Source organism: Arvicanthis niloticus, chromosome 3 (assembly GCF_011762505.2).
Source record: "Arvicanthis niloticus isolate mArvNil1 chromosome 3, mArvNil1.pat.X, whole genome shotgun sequence".
Lineage (NCBI taxonomy): Eukaryota > Metazoa > Chordata > Mammalia > Rodentia > Muridae > Arvicanthis > Arvicanthis niloticus.
The window spans coordinates 19,197,990-19,218,509 of record NC_047660.1 but is presented as its reverse complement, the minus strand read 5'-3'; the positions used below and the strand labels follow the sequence as shown (position 1 = coordinate 19,218,509).

Below are 20,520 nucleotides of genomic sequence, written 5' to 3'. Positions count from 1 at the left end.
AACTAGAAAATTGTCTCTTCATTTACTGATACTTTTTTTTTTAATATTGAAAGAAATCAAATTCCCATCAGTCTCATTAAATAAGATTTCTGAGCAGCAAAGAATGACAGAGGTTAGGGATGTATGAGATTTCTACCATTTATCCCCAGACTGGCCACTTACTTGGTATGTGGCTAGATTTATTAAACTTTCTTTTCTAAAATGACAATCATTTCTGATGTTACATTTATTTTTTAAAAAACCATTTGTCTGCGCCAGTGTGTACATGGAATGGTTTCCAGGTCAACCCTGTCAGATATATTCCTAGATCTCGATCTAGAACACACAGCGGAGTCTGTGTGATGGGAAACGTTCTCAGCGAGAGCCACACAGGCGTGCTGGGTCACTGTAGGTGACTTACTCCAAATGGAGAAGCAGGTGGAAAGCGGTCAGCCATTCTATGGAAGGATGTGGCCTCCTGTCATGAGTCTAGTGTCCGGGAACCAGGCAAAATGCCTGTTGTCCCTCAGGATCACCAGGGTTTCTAACCATAGCTCAACCAGGAACCAGGCTGCCTTTCACGGTCCTACAGATTTGTGTTTTAGAGAAAGTGAGATTTCAGACAAGGAACTTAGGGAGCTCCAAACAAATGGTAGAAAAGACAACAATTGGTGTGACCCTTACCTGTCATGGTGCAGACTGAAGGAGGAAAAGCAGTGACTCACAATGGAAGTGTTGCACAGTGACACTTGAATGATACAGGAGGAAGTGGCCTGGCAGATATAATAGTGTCTTAGTTAGGGTTTTACTGCTGTGGGCAGACACCACGACAAGGCAAGTCTTACAAGGAACAACATTTAACTGGGGCTGGCTTACAGGTTCAGAGGTTTAGTCCATCATCATCAAAGTGGGAGCATGGCAGCATCCAGGCAGGCATGGTGCAGGAGGAGCTGAGAGTTCTACATCTTCATCTGAAGGCTGCTAGCAGAATACTGACTTCCAGGCAGCTAGGATGTGGGTCTTTATAGCCCACACCCAGAGTGACACACCTACTCCAACAAGGCCACACCTCCAAATAGTGCCACTCCCTGGACCAAGCATATTCAAACTATCACAGAGAGTGTCCTCAATTCTTGTCCTTAGTCTCTTCTCCCATCTGATACAGTGAACCAGCTTAATATGCCATTAATGTTATCACAGTGAAACCAATCAGAGATGAAATATGCCAGTGTGCAGCACTTGGTTGTATAGCATTGGTTGTGTAGTGTTGGCTGTGTAGTGTTGTGTAATGTGGGTTGTATAGTATTGGTTATATAGTGTTGGTTGTGTAGTGTTGGTTGTGTAGCATTGGTTGTGTAGTGTTGGTTGTGTAGTGTTGGCTGTGTAGTATTGGTTGTGTAGTGTTGGTTGTGTAGTGTTAGGGTATTAGCTTTTAATTCTTTGTTCTAAGAGAGGGTCTTGTCATTTAGCCCGGATTAGTCTCAAACACACAATCCTTCTGCCTCATCCTTTCAGGTACTTGGATTACAAGTACGGCCAACCACCAACCTCTAGTTTCTGGTACATTGAAAGGCCCATTCTGTGTGATCCGTTTGCACAGAGTATTGCAGTCAGAGCGTGGTTATTTCCACTCTTCAAGGTGGCATTAGACCTTTTAAGGACACTTTGGAAACTTTTATGGGAAATGACTTCTCTAAGTCCTCAAAATATTCCCATTTAACATGTTTATCAATAATTGATTTCTACCTAGAGTGAATGAGTTTTTATGCTTAAATAGCACAAAGTCTTCATTGTCATATTAAACTTATTTCCTGTCTAATCTATCCCCCTAAAAGAAAAGGCTGAGGCTAGGTGGGAATGTTTGCTTTTAAACGGATTGAGTTGTAGCCGAGCAGTGGTTGATACCTTGATATCAAGGTGTCTCTTGAACCTCTCATGCCACTTGAATTAGTTATTTCTAAGAATTTCCAATGCTTTAGGCCCTGATTGCATCTCAGTTCTGCTGTGAGAAATCTGCAGCTCTCCTAAGAGATTCTGATCATGCCTCTAAGTTTCTCTCACACACTTTTCTTTTTTCCTCAATCCCAAATGCTGTAAAGAAGTCAAGCCTTCGGGAGCCTTAAGAAAATCAACCAAAGGGCTGACACCGACAGAGGGTAAGTAGACATCTTTGTGAGATTCTTTCTCTAGCCTCTCATGCCGCATCAGAACTAAGAGTTTAATTCTTATTTTCTGCCACAGATGAACTCTTTAGCTGCATCAGAGATGGTGGGTCAAAGGGAATACAGTCAGTGCCATCTCTAAAGGATAGCCATATACATTCATCACCAAATCTTTCATTGTGTGTTTTATTAAATAACTAATACATGTGTCAATTTTTAATGTGACTCAAGAAATGTAAGGGAAAATAGCAAAATGAGAGACAGGATGTAAATTTGTTTAAATCAAGTACCACTGTGGAAATTAATGAAGTTAGAAAGCTAGAAGATGGGGTGGGGAGACAGGTGGCTCAGTCGCTAACACATCTTCTGTGCAAGCACATAAGTTTAGATCCTCTGCACCTTTGTGAAAACCTGGTGGTTGTGGAACGCCTGAAAACCTGGCGCTTAGGAAGAGGGAGAGAGGAGGGGAGGTGTGTGTGGGGGGACACCTGGAGCTTGCTGACCAGCCACTACAACTGAATCTGTGACATCCAGGTTCAGTGAGAAACCCTGTCCCCAAAAGTAAGCTGGAGAGCACTAAAGTAAGAAACTTAAGGTTGACCTCTGGGGTTCACATGCATACACTTGTACATATACCCACATGTACACATGACATATACATGGATACAGCACATAAACAAACAAAGATAACCCAAATATACGTAAAGTAAAGGTCTTTTTGGTCAGTATTCTCTAGAAATATTCAACACCACATTCAGGCACATTCTCATTTACACAGTTAGGTTTACTCATAGCTAAAGCAACTTGGGGAGCAAAGAAAGGGTTTGTTCAGTGTACACTTCCACAGTTATGTTCATTCTCCAAGGAAATCAGGACAGGAACTCAACAAGGAAAGAACCTTGAGGCAGGAGCTGATGCAGAGTCTATGAAGGTGCTGCTCACTGGCTTGCTCAGCCTGCTTTCTTGTAGAACCCAGAACCACCAGCCTAGGGATGGCACCACTCATAATGGCCAGGAGCCTCCCCTATGAATCACTAATTAGGAAAAATGGCCAACAGGCTTGCCTGCAGCCTGATCATCTGGAGGCTTTTTCTCAATGGAGGCTCCCTCTGGCTCCCTCCTCGTAGGTGACCTTAGCTCCGGTCAAGTTGATAGAAAACAAAAAGCACAATGGTTTTCAGAGGATATTGCAAATATTGCATGTAATTTAACTGACTTAAGTTTTTTTAAATTGAAAATTCATACACTATGTTCTGATCACTGTTTCCCCTTCCCCATTTCTTCACAGATCCCACACCTCCTCAACACCTTTCATTTTTGGTTCTCTCTCCCTTTCTCCTTTCTTTCTTCCTTCCTTCCTTTCTTTCTCTTTATTTCAAAACAAACTGGTGAAAAAAACAGAAAAAAATAACAATGAAAAAGAATAAGAAAACACACACACACAGGCCCTATGAAAACACAAAATCAAAAACTATAATATACAATTAAAAGACCAATAAGATAAAAAATATGCCCAATATTAGACAAAACCAAAACCAAAAATTCCTCAAAAACATCAGCGAGTTCTTTTTGTGTTGGCCATCTGCTGCAGGCACGGAGCCTGCCGTTAAGTGTGGTTTGTGTACCCAGTAACACTCCAGAAAACGAACTTTTCCTTTACAAGCAGTTGTAGACCAGAGGTAGCTTCTTGTTTAGAGATGGAATATAACTGTCCACTCTCCCTTCAGGGCTGGGACTCCATCTGGCTTTGCCCTGAGCACCCGCCTATAGCCTGTATGAGCTCATGTGTGTGTGAGTCTTTCTTCGTGCTGACATAAGTTTTGATGACTTTTTCTCCCCCAAAGAAGCCAAGATCTCAGATCAATTATCAGGACAAATGCAACAGCGGAGAGAAGCAGCAGAAGGTGAGGATTGCCTAGATGTCTCTGAGTCCCTGGCTTTTTCTGTTGACTAACTGGTGACTTCAGCAGTGTGATGGGAGTCAGAGCTTGGAATCTGTCTTCGATTTTACATGTCTTACTTCTGCAGTCCTGTTATTCAGTTTGAAGAATGTATCATGATTGTATCTAAACATCCGTATATACAGCCCAACACAATCTTGGCGATTTACTTAACTGTACCACTTTGTCAATTTTATACTAAAATAAATTTTATAGCAGAATAATAACTTTCTCTAGTGAAGTAATACTTTAATAATGATTTAATGAGTTAATCATTTAAAACATAGAATGCATGATATAGTCTATGGAAATGTCTTGAAACTAATCCAAACATTCTTTTCATAAGAGGTAAAGATGGTGATAGTGCCGTGAAGATCAACCCCAAAGGACATGAAAGTACCCCTGGGTATGTCTCACTATTGTCTCTAATTCTAATTTCTGCATAATAATCAGAAGGCAAATGATTTGACTTTTTAGCTTCACAGCCATATTTTAAAGAATAGAATTAGCCAATAAAGATGAGAGATGTGGCCATTCAAGATTATCTTCCATAAATTATTAATTTTAAAATAATTATCTTGGTGTTTAGTACTGAGTTACTCTTCTGCTTGATTTGGGGTATTGATCTCTTTTTAAGGAATCGATCTCTTTTTAAAGAATGCAGCCTTGACATAGTTCTGAAATACATTTTCAGAGTGACAGAGACAGCCAAGGCAGCTGTGACTAAAACTCCCTAAGTTACCCTTCCTAAGGATGGTGGTTTCAGCCGGCAGTCCAGGGAGAGGCTGAGCCAGTGCCTGGATGGGAGTAAGGTCCCTGCTGCTTCACCTGTCCAGGGTTATGATGCAGGCATCATACCCAATCTCTACTTCTACTATCCCCACCCCCACTGTTTCCCAACCCCCCTGCCTGCTTTGAGCATAGCTCCTCTGCGTTTTTAATGGGACAGCACGCAGATTCAGTAAGAAGTGAGTCACCATGTCTCCTACTCTAAGGCAACAGATATTTAAAGTTTAGGACATGGGCATGATTTATATGAGGACATGATTCTTTACTATTTTCAATATTGTTAAATTATTAAGTAGTTATCAGTATTTTCTTATTATTAAAACAAACAAACGAACAAGAGACTGGATCAATTTGTTCAGTAGCAGTTTGTATTCAGTCCGTTCCTAGTGGAAAAACGTCATCTAACTCACCTGACTTCACTGTGGCTCCTTAGAAGCCATCTAACTGGCTGGACCAAGACAGGGCTGATTTTGTTTAGTAAGAAGTCTCATGTGTGCTTACATTCTGAGAACGGAACAGACGGTACACAGGTGTGTGAGCTGTTAGCAAATTAACAACCGGAAACGGCTTCGGCTCGGGATACGAGAACTGTACATTCAGAACGTTAAATGTTCCCACAGGTGTAGAGAACTTTTACATCTATCGCTTCGTAATATCTGAGCTATTAGTCTTTCGATTGGTGTTTTATTCTCGGGACATTTATTAGAACTTGTTTTCTTTTCCAAAGAAAACAAGGCCTCGACGGACTGATGAAGGTGAACCCTGACACAAGTAAAAATATGAAGAGGTAAGACATCTGAAACCCCTGTGCCGGGCATTTATCTGTGAGTGCATCTGAGAGCTCGTGCTTGTGCTTGGAACAGTGAATTGGTGTTCAAGTCCAAACTGCTTGTTTATTCTCTCAAACACGTTTTATAAAGCAGTCTGATATGAGTGATACAGAGTCCTTCGAATTTTGTTCTTTGGTGATGTTTGCTATATAGTAATTTAAAGAAACTGTAAGACAGTTTTAACTAAGCTTTTCAGTGATATTATTTCTCTTTGTATTAGTGTATATGTGTGTGTTTGAGTATTATACCCATAAAAGTATGTGTGTGGGTATATCAGTAGAGGCATATGTAAGAGCAGATATGTATGTAAGAGTAAAGTGTGAATGCATGCTTATGTATGTCGTATGTATGTATGTGTACTAGATAGTGTGCATGTGAACTGTGTTTTAAAACCACACTTGTTGCCATGTAGCTGAAGATAGTATATTAAACAATTGCGTGAACTCTTTCCCACCCAGTTAACTCAGTATATGATATTATTTATTGGTTCTGTGATGTGTCAGTGATTCCCCCAAAGGATAAGCTGACAGAACAAAGGCTCAGCCAGCTAAAAGCAGTTACACACACTGCCAAACTGCCCTGCTTTTGGTCATGTGATGCAGTTGTAAGGCCCGCCAGAAAGGGAGGAACTCCCTCCCTGTTCTCGGAAATCCACGGCCACCCCAATAACTGCAAGACACCAAACTTGATGTAATTAACAAGAGGTATATTTGATTCAATGCGTTGAGGTCGCACTTTTAGCCTGTCCTACTCAGAGGCAAGCAATGAAGTACAACCCCCACTCAGAGAAGAGGTAGAGCTTTTAAAGGGAAAAACCACAACCCAGAGGAGATGAAGGGGGGAATCATGATTAAGTATCTATAGAGAGCACCTGTCCAGTGTTCAGCTTCCGTGACAGGTTCAAGAAATGGTCATAGGGAAATAGCTCTTTCTCTTTTAAGAATCAAACCCTATTCAATTTATCTTGTGGTCAGTTCTGTTCCTGGTATCCAGGGTGCACGGGCACGCTGACCTGAACTCCCAGCTCTGAACTCTTATCTATTTTGTCTTGTGGATAGCTAATTTCCTGGGACCCAGAGTGCAGAACAAGCTGATCTGCACTCTTGACTCTATCTGTGGAAGGTTTAAAATTTTTGAACTATTTCACAACCACCCAGTGTATAAAGCAAAACAACCACATATTGCACACTTGCTGAGAGGGAAGCACCGGTCTCTGGCTCTGTAAGTGGTTCAGGAAGATGACTGAGGAGTTTGAACCAGGAATCTGGAAGCCCTGATTCAAATTCAGTCTCCGACTAACTATGTCACTGACCCTGCTTACTCAGTGTCTTAGTTACTTTTCTACTGCTGTGATAAAGATCAGGACCAAAAGCAACTCGAAGAGGAAAGGGTTTATTTCAGCTTACAATTTTATATTACAGCCCATCTCTAAGGGAGGTCTGGGCAGGGGCAAGCAGGGCAGGAACCCATGAGGTAGGAACTGGTGCAGAGGCCATGATGGGGTGCTGCTTACTGGCTTGCTCCTTGTGGCTTGCTCTGCCTGCTCTCTTACACCACCTAGGACCACCCACCCAGGGGTGGCACCATTTGCTTTGGGGTAGGTGTACTCACGTCAATCATCAGTCAAGAAAATGCAACAAAGGTTTGATCACGGGCAAATCTGCTGAGGGCATTTTCTCAACTAAGGTTTCCTTTTCCAAAAGGACTCTAGCATGTGTCCAGCTGACATAAGACTAACTAGCACACTCATCTACCAAAGAGGAATCATAGGACACTGTACTCAGCACACACTAGACACAGACAATGAAACAGAAGTCAGTGTTAGAAAAACATTCGGATTAATTATTGTTCATACTGGGCTAGGCAGCCTACATATATTTTAGTTCATCTTGACATCCAAAATTATATTCCTACATAATATTTATTAGAGCACTTCAAATTGTGACCTATATTATTCTTTATAATATAAAGAATATGTGCATATGTGTGTATGTTTTGAATATTTGCTTGCATGTGTGCATCTCTATATAAGCATGTGCGTGTGTGTGTGTGTGTGTATGTGTGTGTATGTGCGCATGGAGATATATACCTGCGTATGTATGCAGGTAGACAGGTACATGAATGAGTGTATGTATATGTATTTACAAGTGAATTATTGCATATATATGAATAATGGTTGAGTGTTCATGTATGAATGTATACATGAGTGTATATATACATGGACATATGTACATGTATGAACATGTGTGATATATGTGTTCATATTTGTATGTATTTTCTATGCGCTTTTAAGAATAGTACTTTTAATTTATGTTTTATATAATGAGACTCTGTAGATATTTAAATATGAAATTAGGGGCTCAGTCAGTAACAAGCATGAGTTCAAGTCTCAACACCTTGAAAAAGTCAGGCTTTGCACAGAGCACAGTCCAGTAATTCCAGTCCTAAGAAGGTAGAGACAGGAGCTACCTGGGGGGTAGCTGCCCTGCTAGTCTTACCAAATTAGTGAGCTCTGCATACAGTAAAATGTCCTTGTCTCAAAAAAAAAAAAAAAACCCATGAAAATGATACAGACATTAACCTCTGGTGCACGCACACACACACAGAAAGCAAACCTCCTTCTTCATTAAAAAGCTTTCACTGTTTTTCTCCATTTCAGGAGGAATAGAACTCTAATGCTTAGAGACAGCCTTTTAAACTTTCTCAGTAAAGTCCTATCAAATAAACCCTTCCCGTCCCATTTCAGGATCTTGCCTTAAGGCTTTTGCACATGCTGCTGCCATTCTCTGGAACACTGTCACCATACTGTCTTTCTTTCAAATAGGTCATTTTTTTTTTTTTTACTACTGAATGTGATTAAGTTACACACCCTCACTTGTCCTCAGTACTGCGAGCGCAAAATACTCTTTTTAAAGCTCAACATATATTAGTTAACTGACGAATTATAACATTCACTTAGATGTTTGTCTGTGTCCTTCCTTTCCCGAGTTTGGAATGGAAGCCTCAAGTAGGCTACTTCTGTGTCTGTTTTGCACACACCCATCCCACCACTTGGCAGAGCCTAGTTCATTGGTCTTCACTATGTGTAGACTGCAAGGATGTCCAAATACTGACGATATATACACTGCAAGTTAAACTTCAAATAGTATATCATTATAATAATTGGATCACACAGTATTTAGTTCACTTTTCTTTATTGACCTTATGCATTAAGAATTTAACTTTGTACATTATGGAGTTCATTCAATGTTGAAAGCATCTGAAGTCTTCATAAGCAAATTCCTCTACCAACATTCACAAAGTTGATCTTGTTGGTCTGTTACTTATTTAAACACTAAAATCTTGTAATTGTAACCTGGGAATTTTTTTTTTCTAAGACCATGGGACTCAAATTTCCTGGGCTTCATTTAGGTGACAAACAAGGGCTAATCTGGAGTAGAGAGACGGTTCCTGTGGGGGCCAATTGTTCCATCGTTGCCATAATGAATGTGCACATATTGTCTTTGCATCTTTAGTCTGAGTATCACATCCTGAGACATCTGGATAAAGCAAACAACTTGGGTCAACATCTGGTTGTTTCTGAACACTGTATCTTTGATGTTGTGTAAATGAAACCTCAGAGACATCTTCATGGGGTCATCAAGTGAGGAGAGAGGGTTAAAGCTTCCTCCTGAGGAGGCTCTTCTCCCCATGTGGCATTCTCTGTAGATCAGAGGAGTGTTTGCTAGTGAGACTTATGTGAAAAGCATATGCATATGCAATAAGAGAAGCATCGTTCCATTAAGATCAGAAGCAGGCATATAGTCAAGGCCAACAGCAAAGTGTGCAAATGTTTTCAGTAACTATGGAGTTCACATTCCAGCCAATATGGCTTACATTTTGGTATGTTTCAGAAATCCATAGGCTTTAGTTTTCTTATTGTTTGTTCCTAAAACAATCAGGTACAATGTGTCTCCTTCTAATGAGGTATTAAGTACCAGAAGTAGACCAGGTTGTCATAGTACATTTTAAACAAATTGGTGTATTTATCTTAATGTAGTTTTGTAATAGAAAACTTACCAATAAATGTTAACAAAATAAGAATTTAAGAAAGTTTGTTTCAGCTCCTCCCCCTACAGTTTCACACATGTTGGAGGTTGCTAGCAAGAGAGAATGTTTTCTGGAATGTTCTATGAGACAAGTACATAAACTAATTAAAAACTGTTTTATATTCTTGGCAGTGGTTAACAGGATACCATTAAATGTACCAGAATAGAGAGCTCTAGTGAAATTTTCTAACAGCAAATGTCTGCATAAGTCTCACTCAGTGAGTTCTGATGTATATAAATCCCCCCATCCCTGCACAGTCACCTTTAACTCTGTGGCGTGATCTCAACGTGTGTTTATTCTGTTTCTGAGCTTTAAATAATAGTTTCTCGCTATTGAAACTCTACCATTAACCACTTTATTTCTTCACTGTTTTAAAGGGGCCAGAGCCTTGACAATCTTATCAAAGTCACCCCGGAGGTAAACAGAAGTAGCAAAGGGTGAGAGAATTATGTCTTACCTCTTTTTTTCCCCTGCATCAATATGTGACACTTATAAAAGGAAGGTCTGGGACCTTACTGCTCGTTACTTACCAGGTGGGGTTCTGAGCAAGTCCTGTGGACACTGAGCTGCAGCTGGCCAGTTACAGCATGAGGATAATGTGCTTATCCTATCTCTGGCAGCAGAAAGCTGGAAGGATCAAATGGAATAGTGGGTTGTAAGGTCTCTTTAAAACAAAAGTGCTGCAAATGGAAATTATTATCAAAACACCATTTAGTTGTAGCTACAGGATAACTACGAATACTTCTGAAGTCAGGATATGTTTTTTGGGTAAGCCATTGCCTTGCACCACGATAAGTTAATGAAAAAAAAAATCTCAATCATGTCCCAATGTTCAGGTTTGTTTTAAGAAGAAATTGAGAGCCAAACCAGTATACCAATGATTTGTATAACAGTTAAAGTTTAACTCCTATAAGCTGAAGATTTAAAACAGTATTGATTTCTATCAAAACTTAATAGTAAAATTTATCTTGGGGACATGCAGATTCATAGGATTCAAAGCAAAATGGCCAGTTGATTTCATCCCATTTTTACTGAGTGGGTTTTTGTTTGGTCTGTTTAAAGTTCCAAAGATCTTAGTAATCTCACCAAGGTGAATAAAATAGCAGGAAAAAGACTTCAAGAGTAAGATTTTAACATGCTCTTCTGTTTGGCTTCATGCTAATCAGCGTTTGTAAGTGTAATGCAATCATCACTTATGTTGGCTGATCCCGAGTGAAGTGGTAATTATGAACGCCATTATCTGAGAGAGTGGAGAGACTTGTCTGTTAATCTCCAGTTCAGGGAAGGTACCTTTGACTATTTATGTTCAAGTTGTTTCTTAATAACTATAAAAAGCATAGTTATTGGTTGGTTCCTTTTAGTGGAAGGATGGTGCAAATGAGGAGCAAGCGGGCTTAAGTCCACAGACATGAGTCTAGGCCTCTCCTCAGACTAGTCAGTTTGTTTGGGCTTTCCATCAAACTGAAGAACTGAGGCTGCCTGTTCACTGGACACCAATTCCAGAACAAACTCCATCACTAAATGTCAGCAAATGTCTGATGTCAAGGTTTTAGTAAATGTTTCATAATAAAATGTATATCAGTCTTAATAATAATTTCAACCATTTGATGTAATTGATATGGTTTTTTTTTTCTATATTCTTAAGGGGTCAAAGTCTTGACAATTTCATCAAAGGGGTTGCTGCGAGGAGCAGAGCTAACCAAGGGTAAGGTTTACAAAACTTTATCTCTCAGCCCTTGAGACATCTCTACCCAAATTGCTAATTTCTCTTGGCAGGGTCTACTATGCCAGCCCCGTGCATCAGAATCCCCATGGCCCACGCTTTGCCATACCTTTTTCTCTTGAATCTAGTTGAGTCACCGAGAGAAGAAAAACAGGATGCAAACTTAGTTCAGAAACAATGGTAACTCAATCTCTGGGCACAACAACTAGAATCCTAATCTTGTAAACCATATTAAATCTAAATCCTCTGGTGGCGAATCCTGGCAAGTCCACCTTGAAACCAAAAAACACTAGTAGCTACATCTTGCCTTTATGCTATCCAGATCCAAAAGGCCTTCTTTCTCTCCTGCTCCCTCTCTTCCCTCTGTCCAACCTGGTGGCACATGTCTTTAATCCCAGCACTTGGGAGGCAGAGGCAGGTGGATTTCTGAGTTCAAGGCCAGCCTGGTCTACAAAGTGAGTTCCAGGACAGCCAGGACTACACAGAGAAACCCTGTCTTGAAAAACCAAAAAAAAAAAAAAAAAGAAGTCTGTGTGTGTGTGTGTGTGTGTGTGTGCATGTGTGTTATATTTGCAAATGTTGTATAATAAAGTTTATTTTTAGGAAGGGGATTCAAGTCATGCTGGAGTTTTAAGTTACTAAATATCAGTTGATTTGATATTAAGGCTCAAAGTATAACGTGGCTGTTTTTAGTTGACCTTGCTAGATATTGCAATGTATTACTTGCAGGAACCAAGAACCGGACAGTCTCATTAAGGTGACCCCGTCAACAAACAAAAGGTAAGTTTGGCAGGATTATCAATTTATACATCCTCCCATTTATGCAAACAGAGTAGGATTATTCGACTAAAGATATTTCAAAGGAGGAGATAAAAAATTAGAAGATGATTTGTTGGTCTGTAAATTGCTAGACAAGGTTTCTTTTTATTATTGTTTCCATTTATTTCACTGCATTATGTTGAAGATGATAATCTGGGTGGTAATTCTGTGTAATTACTGCTTGAGAAATGTCTTGTGGCACCATAATCACATGAGTCGGTTAATACTGCAAATTCTTAGTTAATAAATTACAAGTGTATAAAAATGAATAAACTGAAGAATATCAGTTTGCTGCTGATCCACAACCACAAGGATTAATGTTTAAATGATTTGTGAGAAAACTGACAACCTAACAGGTTTATACGTAATTTGGAATAGTTTTGCATGACCTTGAATTTACTTCTGGCTTTGAAAGATTGAGACCATTTATATATTGGAGCAATAGTTAACAAAATCGTGGTGGAGAAACTCTGAGTTGTCACTCAAAAAGCTCCCGTGAGCTCCATGTTGGTACCGACCATGTGCATGAAAGGGGCTATTACGAACTGAGGAGGGGGATGCTCAGGGAAACATCACAGAGCTCACCAGCAGCTGCCCTGAGCTCCACCTGAAGGACGAAGGCAAAGGAGTGAGTGTGCATGCTGCTTTTCACTGGGGGCCATGTGTTCAAATCTGGTTTGCCTCCAGTATTTCTTGGGGATGTGGCCCCAGGGCGTGTCTTCATCCTGCTCTTCCTTATAAAGGATGGTCCTATCCAACCCTGTATTGTCAGAACTGCAGATTAAGGCAGAGGTTAGAGTTCAAGACCAGCCTGTTTCTCTACAAAGGAAGTAGGGAGACCCTATATGAAAACAAAACAAAAGTCAAAGTAATTAATGATCTGAGGTAGAAACTTTGTATCATCTCACACACACATACACATATGCACACAAACATCTCGCACATACTCATACTCTCACACAAACATACACACTCATCTCACACACACACTCACACACGTACACTCACACACACTCATAGACACATATCTCACACACACTCACACACACTCACAAACTCACACATATACACTCACACTCATGCACACTCACACACATACATACACACATACACTCAACAGTCACATACACACACAGTCACACACACTCACACATATACACACATACACACTGACACATATGCACACACACTCACACATACACACACATACACACAAACACATACATACAAACACATACACACACTCACACACACTCACACACATGCACACTGATTTTTTTACTGACTTTGACCTTTTCTTTTGCTTTGATTTAGCAATCAGCACAGTCTTGATGAACTTATTAACACAAGCCCCAAAGCTGTCAAAACTACTGCTGGGTGAGCAAAAACATTTTTTTGTTTTTCTTCTTAACTAAACAAAATATAAACATGAGTACCATAAACATTTTATGAGAAAATTGAAGGAAGTTTTTAGATACCATAATAATTTTTATATGTACCGGGAAACTTACATGTTAATTTCGGTGTTTAGACATAGCAAGACACAGACAGCTGAAAATTGTATATAGGGAACCTTGTCTTAGTCTTCATAGAGAAATAAGTGGGAATAACCGATAGGGCGGTAGGGAGATAGCTGGGCAGGAACTAATACTACTATGTTTGTAAAGGTGTTAAATGCTATTTTTTCTCATGATAAAATGTATTAATGATAACTGGTAATATACCCAGATGGCTCATCTGATCCGTCATAAGTGGTGCACTTACTTCTTTGTGGGAAACTTTTCTGGAGGGCGGTCGAGATTTTATGTGGCTTGTTGATCTTTAGGGGGCTTATGCTTACAAAAGAGATGTGAATTAAATTTAATAATTCTCTAGTGTCTCTAAGATAGTTAAATGCACTTTTATATATATAGTTCACATTATCTATATATGTACTTTTTGTATAAAATCTTGGGAATATTTTCAAAACTTCCGTTTTTAGGTTGTGTCGATACCTCTAAACATCATAAAACCTTAGAGACAGAATGGAGGAAACAGAAAATCTTAGCCCAGTCAATGGGAACAATTTTGAAGAGCACAGTTCCAGCTGACTCTACTTTGTAGAAGACAGAATAAGGACTCAGAAAGGTTAAGCGATTTAGCCAGGGCCACAGAGAAAACTGAGGGGAGACAGATAATATTTTCATGATTTCTGAGGCAGTAAATAATTACCGAGCACCTACTGGGTTCACAGCTATCACCAGGTCTCATTTTCTTGCATGTAAGCTATAATTACAGTCTGTGGACACCAAAAAGAGAATTTGGTCGTCATACTCGGTCTTATTAAGAGCAGGCAATTAGCATAGATTAAAGCTAATTATGTACCCAGGGCACAGAGATGTTACTCTAAGACAATAATAGGTTGTCAGTTTAATTGATTACATTTAGAAGCCCCCATATACTGGTGACTGAATATAGAATGTATTGTCAGTGAGTTACATTTAAAAAGAAAGTGAAGTGAAAATGCTGTTGTAATGACATTACATGCTGTAACACTTGTATTCCTGGGGTCGATGTTAGTGAGGACGGTGCTGGAGCTCGTCATTGACACAAAACAGCATTGAGGGGTAAGCTCAGAACATTCTGTCTTCTATAAATAAGGTCCTGTGGTTGCCAGCTCTAGTCTGTGCTTTACTCCTCAGCACACAGACTTTGACTTTCAGATGAACGAGGGTTCACTAAATGCTTCAGGAAATCCAGGAGGGTACGAGGGTAGGGTCATGACTTCAGTTGTGGAACGATGGGAAATGTCCCTCAGTGGTCTGACATGGTCACTTGTAGTATCACATATGGATGACATTATCACAAGTGTGCAGATGTCTCAACCCCACTCCAGAGTCTCAACCTCCGCAGGAATAATACCTGAAGTCCTGGTACATATTCCACTCTGTCCATTTATGTGGCTTGAGCACAAAATCAAATCAGGGGCTTGAGTAGGAAAGATGTTACATTTTCCCAGGATAAAAGTTAAACATTGAATTCCTTTGTTTGTAGGATTCGAAACAGTGTTTCCAGTTCCTGTTCCTATTAGCTGAGATAAGTTGCCTCTGCCAATGGAAGGAACCCAGCACCGTTGCTTAGATCCTAGCTGTGGTGGAGGTTTCACACAGTGTTACCTTTTTTAAAGTAGTGGTAGCACATAGCCTGTCTTTTTGTCTGGTGGGCTTTTGTTTCTCAAACTTTGAGTATGCTCCTTATTAAAGGGTTAATAACTAGTTTATCAAGTAGCAAATGGCACAAGAATGAACCAAATAGAAATATTTAAGTTCTAATGTTGTCAGTGTCAACAGTTGTCAGTCTCCCTCTCTCCCTCTCTCCCTCTCTCCCTCTCTCCCTCTCTCCCTCTCTCCCTCTCTCCCTCTCTCCCTCTCTCCCTCTCCCTCCCCTCCTCTTTGTCCCCCCTCTCCTCTCTTTCGAGTCTGTGTCTATGTCTCTGTGTCTCTGTGTCTTCTCTCTCTCTCTCTCTCTCTCTCTCTCTCTCTCTCTCTCTCTCTCTCGCTCTCGCTCTCTCTCTCTCTCTCTCTCTCTCTCTCTGTGTGTGTGTGTGTGTGTGTGTGTTTATACATGTTTATACTGGGCTTCCTATACTACTGGTTCAAATAGAATATCACTCTTTTAGGCTTTTAGACAAACAATCTTGTTTTGTGCTCAGTAGAATATGTAGAAAAAGAGGCTTCGACATTTGTTTTTGCCTTTCCTGTCTTTATTCTAAATTATGCCTTTGGAGAGTGTGTGCAGTCACACCGAAATCCATTTGACTGATTTTAAATGTAAGCAAGCTTTGACTTTTAAACACACGTTTTTCTCTACAAGGTTTTATTCCTTGTTATTCCTAAACACTTGCATATTTGTCATCATTTAGATTTTTAACAGACTTCCTTTATTTTCTCATTTAATCTTCATAGCAACCATTTTGTAACTAAATGTTTCAATTGATTTATTCTGAAAAACTATGTTTTTAGTTATGCTCATTTGCCAATCATTCTTTCTATTATATTTATAGATTTTTTTAAAATTGGAAATATTATTCTTGAGGCTGACTCAACACATTAAATATTCAGGGTGAGATTTCCCATCTTGCAGGGAGATCTGACAGCTCTGAGAAGATAGCTTCAAGTGGTGGAAGCCACGATTCCATGGGGAGGTCGGGCAGGGGAAAGTTTCCTTTGCTTACACTTTATTGGGAACTCACTGCTAAGGGGCTTCCTCTATGTTTAGCTCTGTGGAAATCTTCTTGATTAGTAAAATATGCCTTTACATTTCTCAGTATTGAGGGGAAGGGGACCCAGGCAAGCTGCTGCCCCAGTTTGTACTGGAAAAAGATAACGTCACTCTTGGAATCTTTTGTCATGAGATGTGACATGTGTTTCTCTGAGTGTGTATTTTTAAAATGTTAAGAGCAAATAATCCAATTAAATTAGGCAAATGATCTGACTAGATACTTCTTAAAATAAGTATGAATGCCCAATAACACATCAAAGATAATTATAGGGAAAATGCAAACGAACACTACTTTTGGGTTCTACTGTTGTCAAAATGGCTACGATGAAAAGTAAAATAAATTTAAAGAGTCACTAAGCCAAAATCCTAAACAAACACACAAACAAGCAAAAAACCCAAGTGCTTGTGAGCGTAAGTGATAAGAGCAACCATTATACACTATTCATGGGAATAGAAATATATATGTGTGTGTCTATGTGTATATATATATATATATATATATATATATATATATATATACACACACACATGTAGTTATTTGAGTATTATTCAGCCAAGAAGAAAATCAAATTACATCACTTCCAGGAAAATGGCTGGACTGGAAAGTATCATGTTAAATAAAGCATCACAAATGAAGGACAAGTCATTCATTTTGTGTCACATGAGGAAATACAAACCTACAAAATGTAACAAAAAGGCCCTGTCAGCAGAAGGGGGCTATTAGGGAAGGGAATGAGGCTGCTGGGGATAGAGACAGAGACAGAGACAGAGACAGAGACAGAGACAGAGACAGAGACAGAGACAGAGACAGAGACAGAGACAGAGAAGGCAGATTAAGAGCAGGTAGAAGAAAGGGTGATGTGATCAGAACATGGTATAAAGCAGGTATAGAGAAGTCACAAAGACATTCATTGATTTATATGACAGTGTGCGCTAACAATCATAATTAAAAAGGCTTAGAGGGACACTCTAAGTGCCTACTCCCTAGGCCTCAAGACAAGGACCTTGAAGATGTAAGTCCAGAGGTCCAAAAGCTGATTTGTAGCTGAGACAACGGTCACCCCTGGATCCTCAGGAGGATGGCTTTATAAAGTGTGCATCTAACCACAAACAACTGAGTCCCCTCAGTTCTTCAATCATTTTAAACTCAAGGTTTTCATGACTTGTGGACATCTGTTTGCTGGGCTTATGTTTAGGACATCTCTGCTTTGAAGTTCGTATGTATATATGATCTTTAAATTGGCAAAGGTTTGAAAATCAGTTTGTGTCTCTGTAGTGTTAAGACACTGAAATGTGAAAAATGTCAGTTCCTAGATGTCTCTCTGTGGAGTGCTGAAGATGCATGCCTTGGTAGGTCGTTCTGGAAATGATGTGTGCAGACAGACTCAGAGCAAGTTGTGAGCATAATTCTTCCTGCCCTGGGGTTAGGTGGGAGACACCGTCGCCGTTCTCGATCGCAACAGTATATCACAGATGATAATCATTTTCTCCTCTAAATGCCGTTCACGACGGCCCTAAATCCTATTGCCTCTAACCCTTAATGCTTCTGTGTTTTCCCCTCAAAGACACCAAGATCTTGATAAGTTCATCAAAGAAAATCCTGATGGTCTTACAAACAACCAAAGGTAATAAGATATTTTTTAATGAGTTTTGGTCGGGAAGAATATTCTGTTTAATTATTGCAAGTAAAGTTAAAGCCCTGTTCTTTCTAGAATAGCTTTATTATTAACCTTTTTCTCCCCTTTCTATTATGTCACCAACAGAAACCATGATCTAGATAGCACCATCAGAGGGAATCCTACAGTGATCAGATGTGACCAAAGGTAATAAAACTAAAGCAGCTAATTCACATTTCAGCTGTTTTCCTTGTAGGAAATAAATATTTACTATTGCTATATTGATCTAGCATGAGCAAATTTTTATTGCTAACCCATCCCCTTTTACTATTTTAAACAGCCAAGACTTGGACAATCTTATCAAAGTGAAGCCTTCTTCTCTCCGAAACACAAATGGGTAGGTGACCCTACCTGACTGATTTTGATGTATTCCCAAGGCCCCGGGGTAGGAATTTTCTTTCTTTGTTTTTTTAAGAAGGCTTCTAGTTTTCTTTAGTTTTCAAAGGACCCATTTATAAACTGTGTGTCTCTCGCCAACAAGGAGACATACTGTATTCTTCCTCAGCCAATGGCTTGGTTTCAGACTGAGTTCTGGGCCTATTTGTACCCAGACAAATAATAAATTCTAAGATTTATTCCATAGAAGAAAAAGAGTATCAAGACTGAAATGAAAAAATTAATAAAACTAACAAGAAAAAAATATTTTGAGGAAGTTAAAGCAACATGGGAAGGGAGATGTTGTTCTTTAACAACTCCAGATCCTCAGCCTGTCTGTCTCACAGAGTATCATGGCACATTGTAACCTTGAGCTTACACCTTGAGTTTTGAAGCTATCCACTAATGTGCTAATTTTTTTATTAAAGTAAGATTGTTACTTTCCCTATTTCCTTTCTTCTCCCTATCCCCTCTTGTACAACGCCTTTCATGCCCTGCAACTCTGAAATCAACAGTTTCTATTCTTTTTTGTTGTTACACATATATAAATACAACCTGCAAGAGTCTACTCTCATTGCTTGCGTGTATATAGTTTCAGGATGACCACTTTGGATAATCAATAAGGTAGCTCATCCCCAGGAGAAGCTAACTCTCCCTTTCTCATAAGTCACTGGTTTTTATAGTGTTGGTCTATGGTTAAGATGCCATGGATTTTCTCCTTCTCATGCTAGCATTGACATTGCCAATGTTCCAGTCTTGTTTGTGTAGCTATTTCTAGAAGAGACTGTCTCACAGCAGACTTCCTGGCTCTTACAATCCTTCTATAACCTCTTCCATGACCTATCTTAAACCAGAGATGCAGGAGTTGTGATAGAGATCTATCCACCAGGACTGGGAGCCCCACAATTTGTCGATGTCTGCATTATGTCTAGTTGTGGTTTTCTGTGATGGTGGCCATTTGCTACAAAGAGAAGCTACTTTGATGGATGGCAGTTACATTTATCTCTGGGTATAAGGATAAGATTTAGAATGTAGGAAGGAATTATGCTGGTCTAGCAAAGTGAGGTAGTCAATTATTCTCTAAAGTTCATGGTCACAGTAACCCCAGAAAGATGTCTAGGTTTCTAGTTCCAGAAATTATTTTCCTCCTATTGAGTGGGCCTTAAGTTCAATTATTTGGATGGGTTTTTTTCCTGGGTGATTATCAGTCATGTTAGTAATGAGTTTAATAGCCATGTTATGCAATAACTGATAGAGGAACATGCCTTCTAACCACTGCTCTGCCCTTATCTCCATCAAACATGTTGTATTGGCAATGGTAACTCTTATAAGAGTCTTGCCTCTGGTTTTACTGTAAGAGGGAAATTTTACAAAAGGTAGTTTTTATTTTAGCAACTCCTTTTCCAGAAATCCATAGAAAGAGGACATTTTCATAAGCAGATATAATTACTATTAAAAGGAACTTTAAAAATTCACGGTATTGTAGAATTCTATAATGACAGCTTAGTTGGTTAAGTTAACCTGCCTAACTCTTTAGTAGTTTACCAGATTTGAAGATAAACATTCAAGAATCATCACACAGCAAACAGAAAAGACAGCTGTTTTAAAGGAGTGACTTTATAGATTGATTCAGTCACCTGTATCTGCCATGTAACCGTGGTGTCCTCTTGATTACAGCATAGATAAAGAAAGGGAATTTTAAAACACACCATAGTGGGGTGAGTCGTTGCAAAGCCCTTTACATCAGTGTGTGAGACACAGACACTGATCAGTTGGAAGCAGAACAGCAGAGAATCAGTTCTTGTGTGTGACTTTGCTGACATTTCCAGCAGCTGCATATAATTCACAATTAGAGACTGAATAGACTTCACTCATGCA

At 39.5% G+C, this 20,520-nt stretch overlaps 1 protein-coding gene across 3 annotated transcripts in view; it reads left to right on the top strand.

The window, feature by feature from the left end:
• Positions 1-20,520, top strand: part of Scel (sciellin) — a 101,901-nt gene that overhangs the window by 57,811 nt on the left and 23,570 nt on the right. For all 3 annotated transcript variants that reach the window (XM_076930600.1, XM_034498923.2, XM_034498925.2), the window contains 11 exons: positions 2,079-2,135; positions 3,986-4,045; positions 4,428-4,487; positions 5,598-5,657; positions 10,167-10,226; positions 11,435-11,494; positions 12,242-12,292; positions 13,646-13,708; positions 18,157-18,216; positions 18,355-18,414; positions 18,548-18,604. In XM_076930600.1, coding sequence (XP_076786715.1) covers positions 2,079-2,135; positions 3,986-4,045; positions 4,428-4,487; positions 5,598-5,657; positions 10,167-10,226; positions 11,435-11,494; positions 12,242-12,292; positions 13,646-13,708; positions 18,157-18,216; positions 18,355-18,414; positions 18,548-18,604 — 648 coding nt within the window. The remainder of the gene's footprint in view (positions 1-2,078; positions 2,136-3,985; positions 4,046-4,427; positions 4,488-5,597; positions 5,658-10,166; positions 10,227-11,434; positions 11,495-12,241; positions 12,293-13,645; positions 13,709-18,156; positions 18,217-18,354; positions 18,415-18,547; positions 18,605-20,520) is intronic.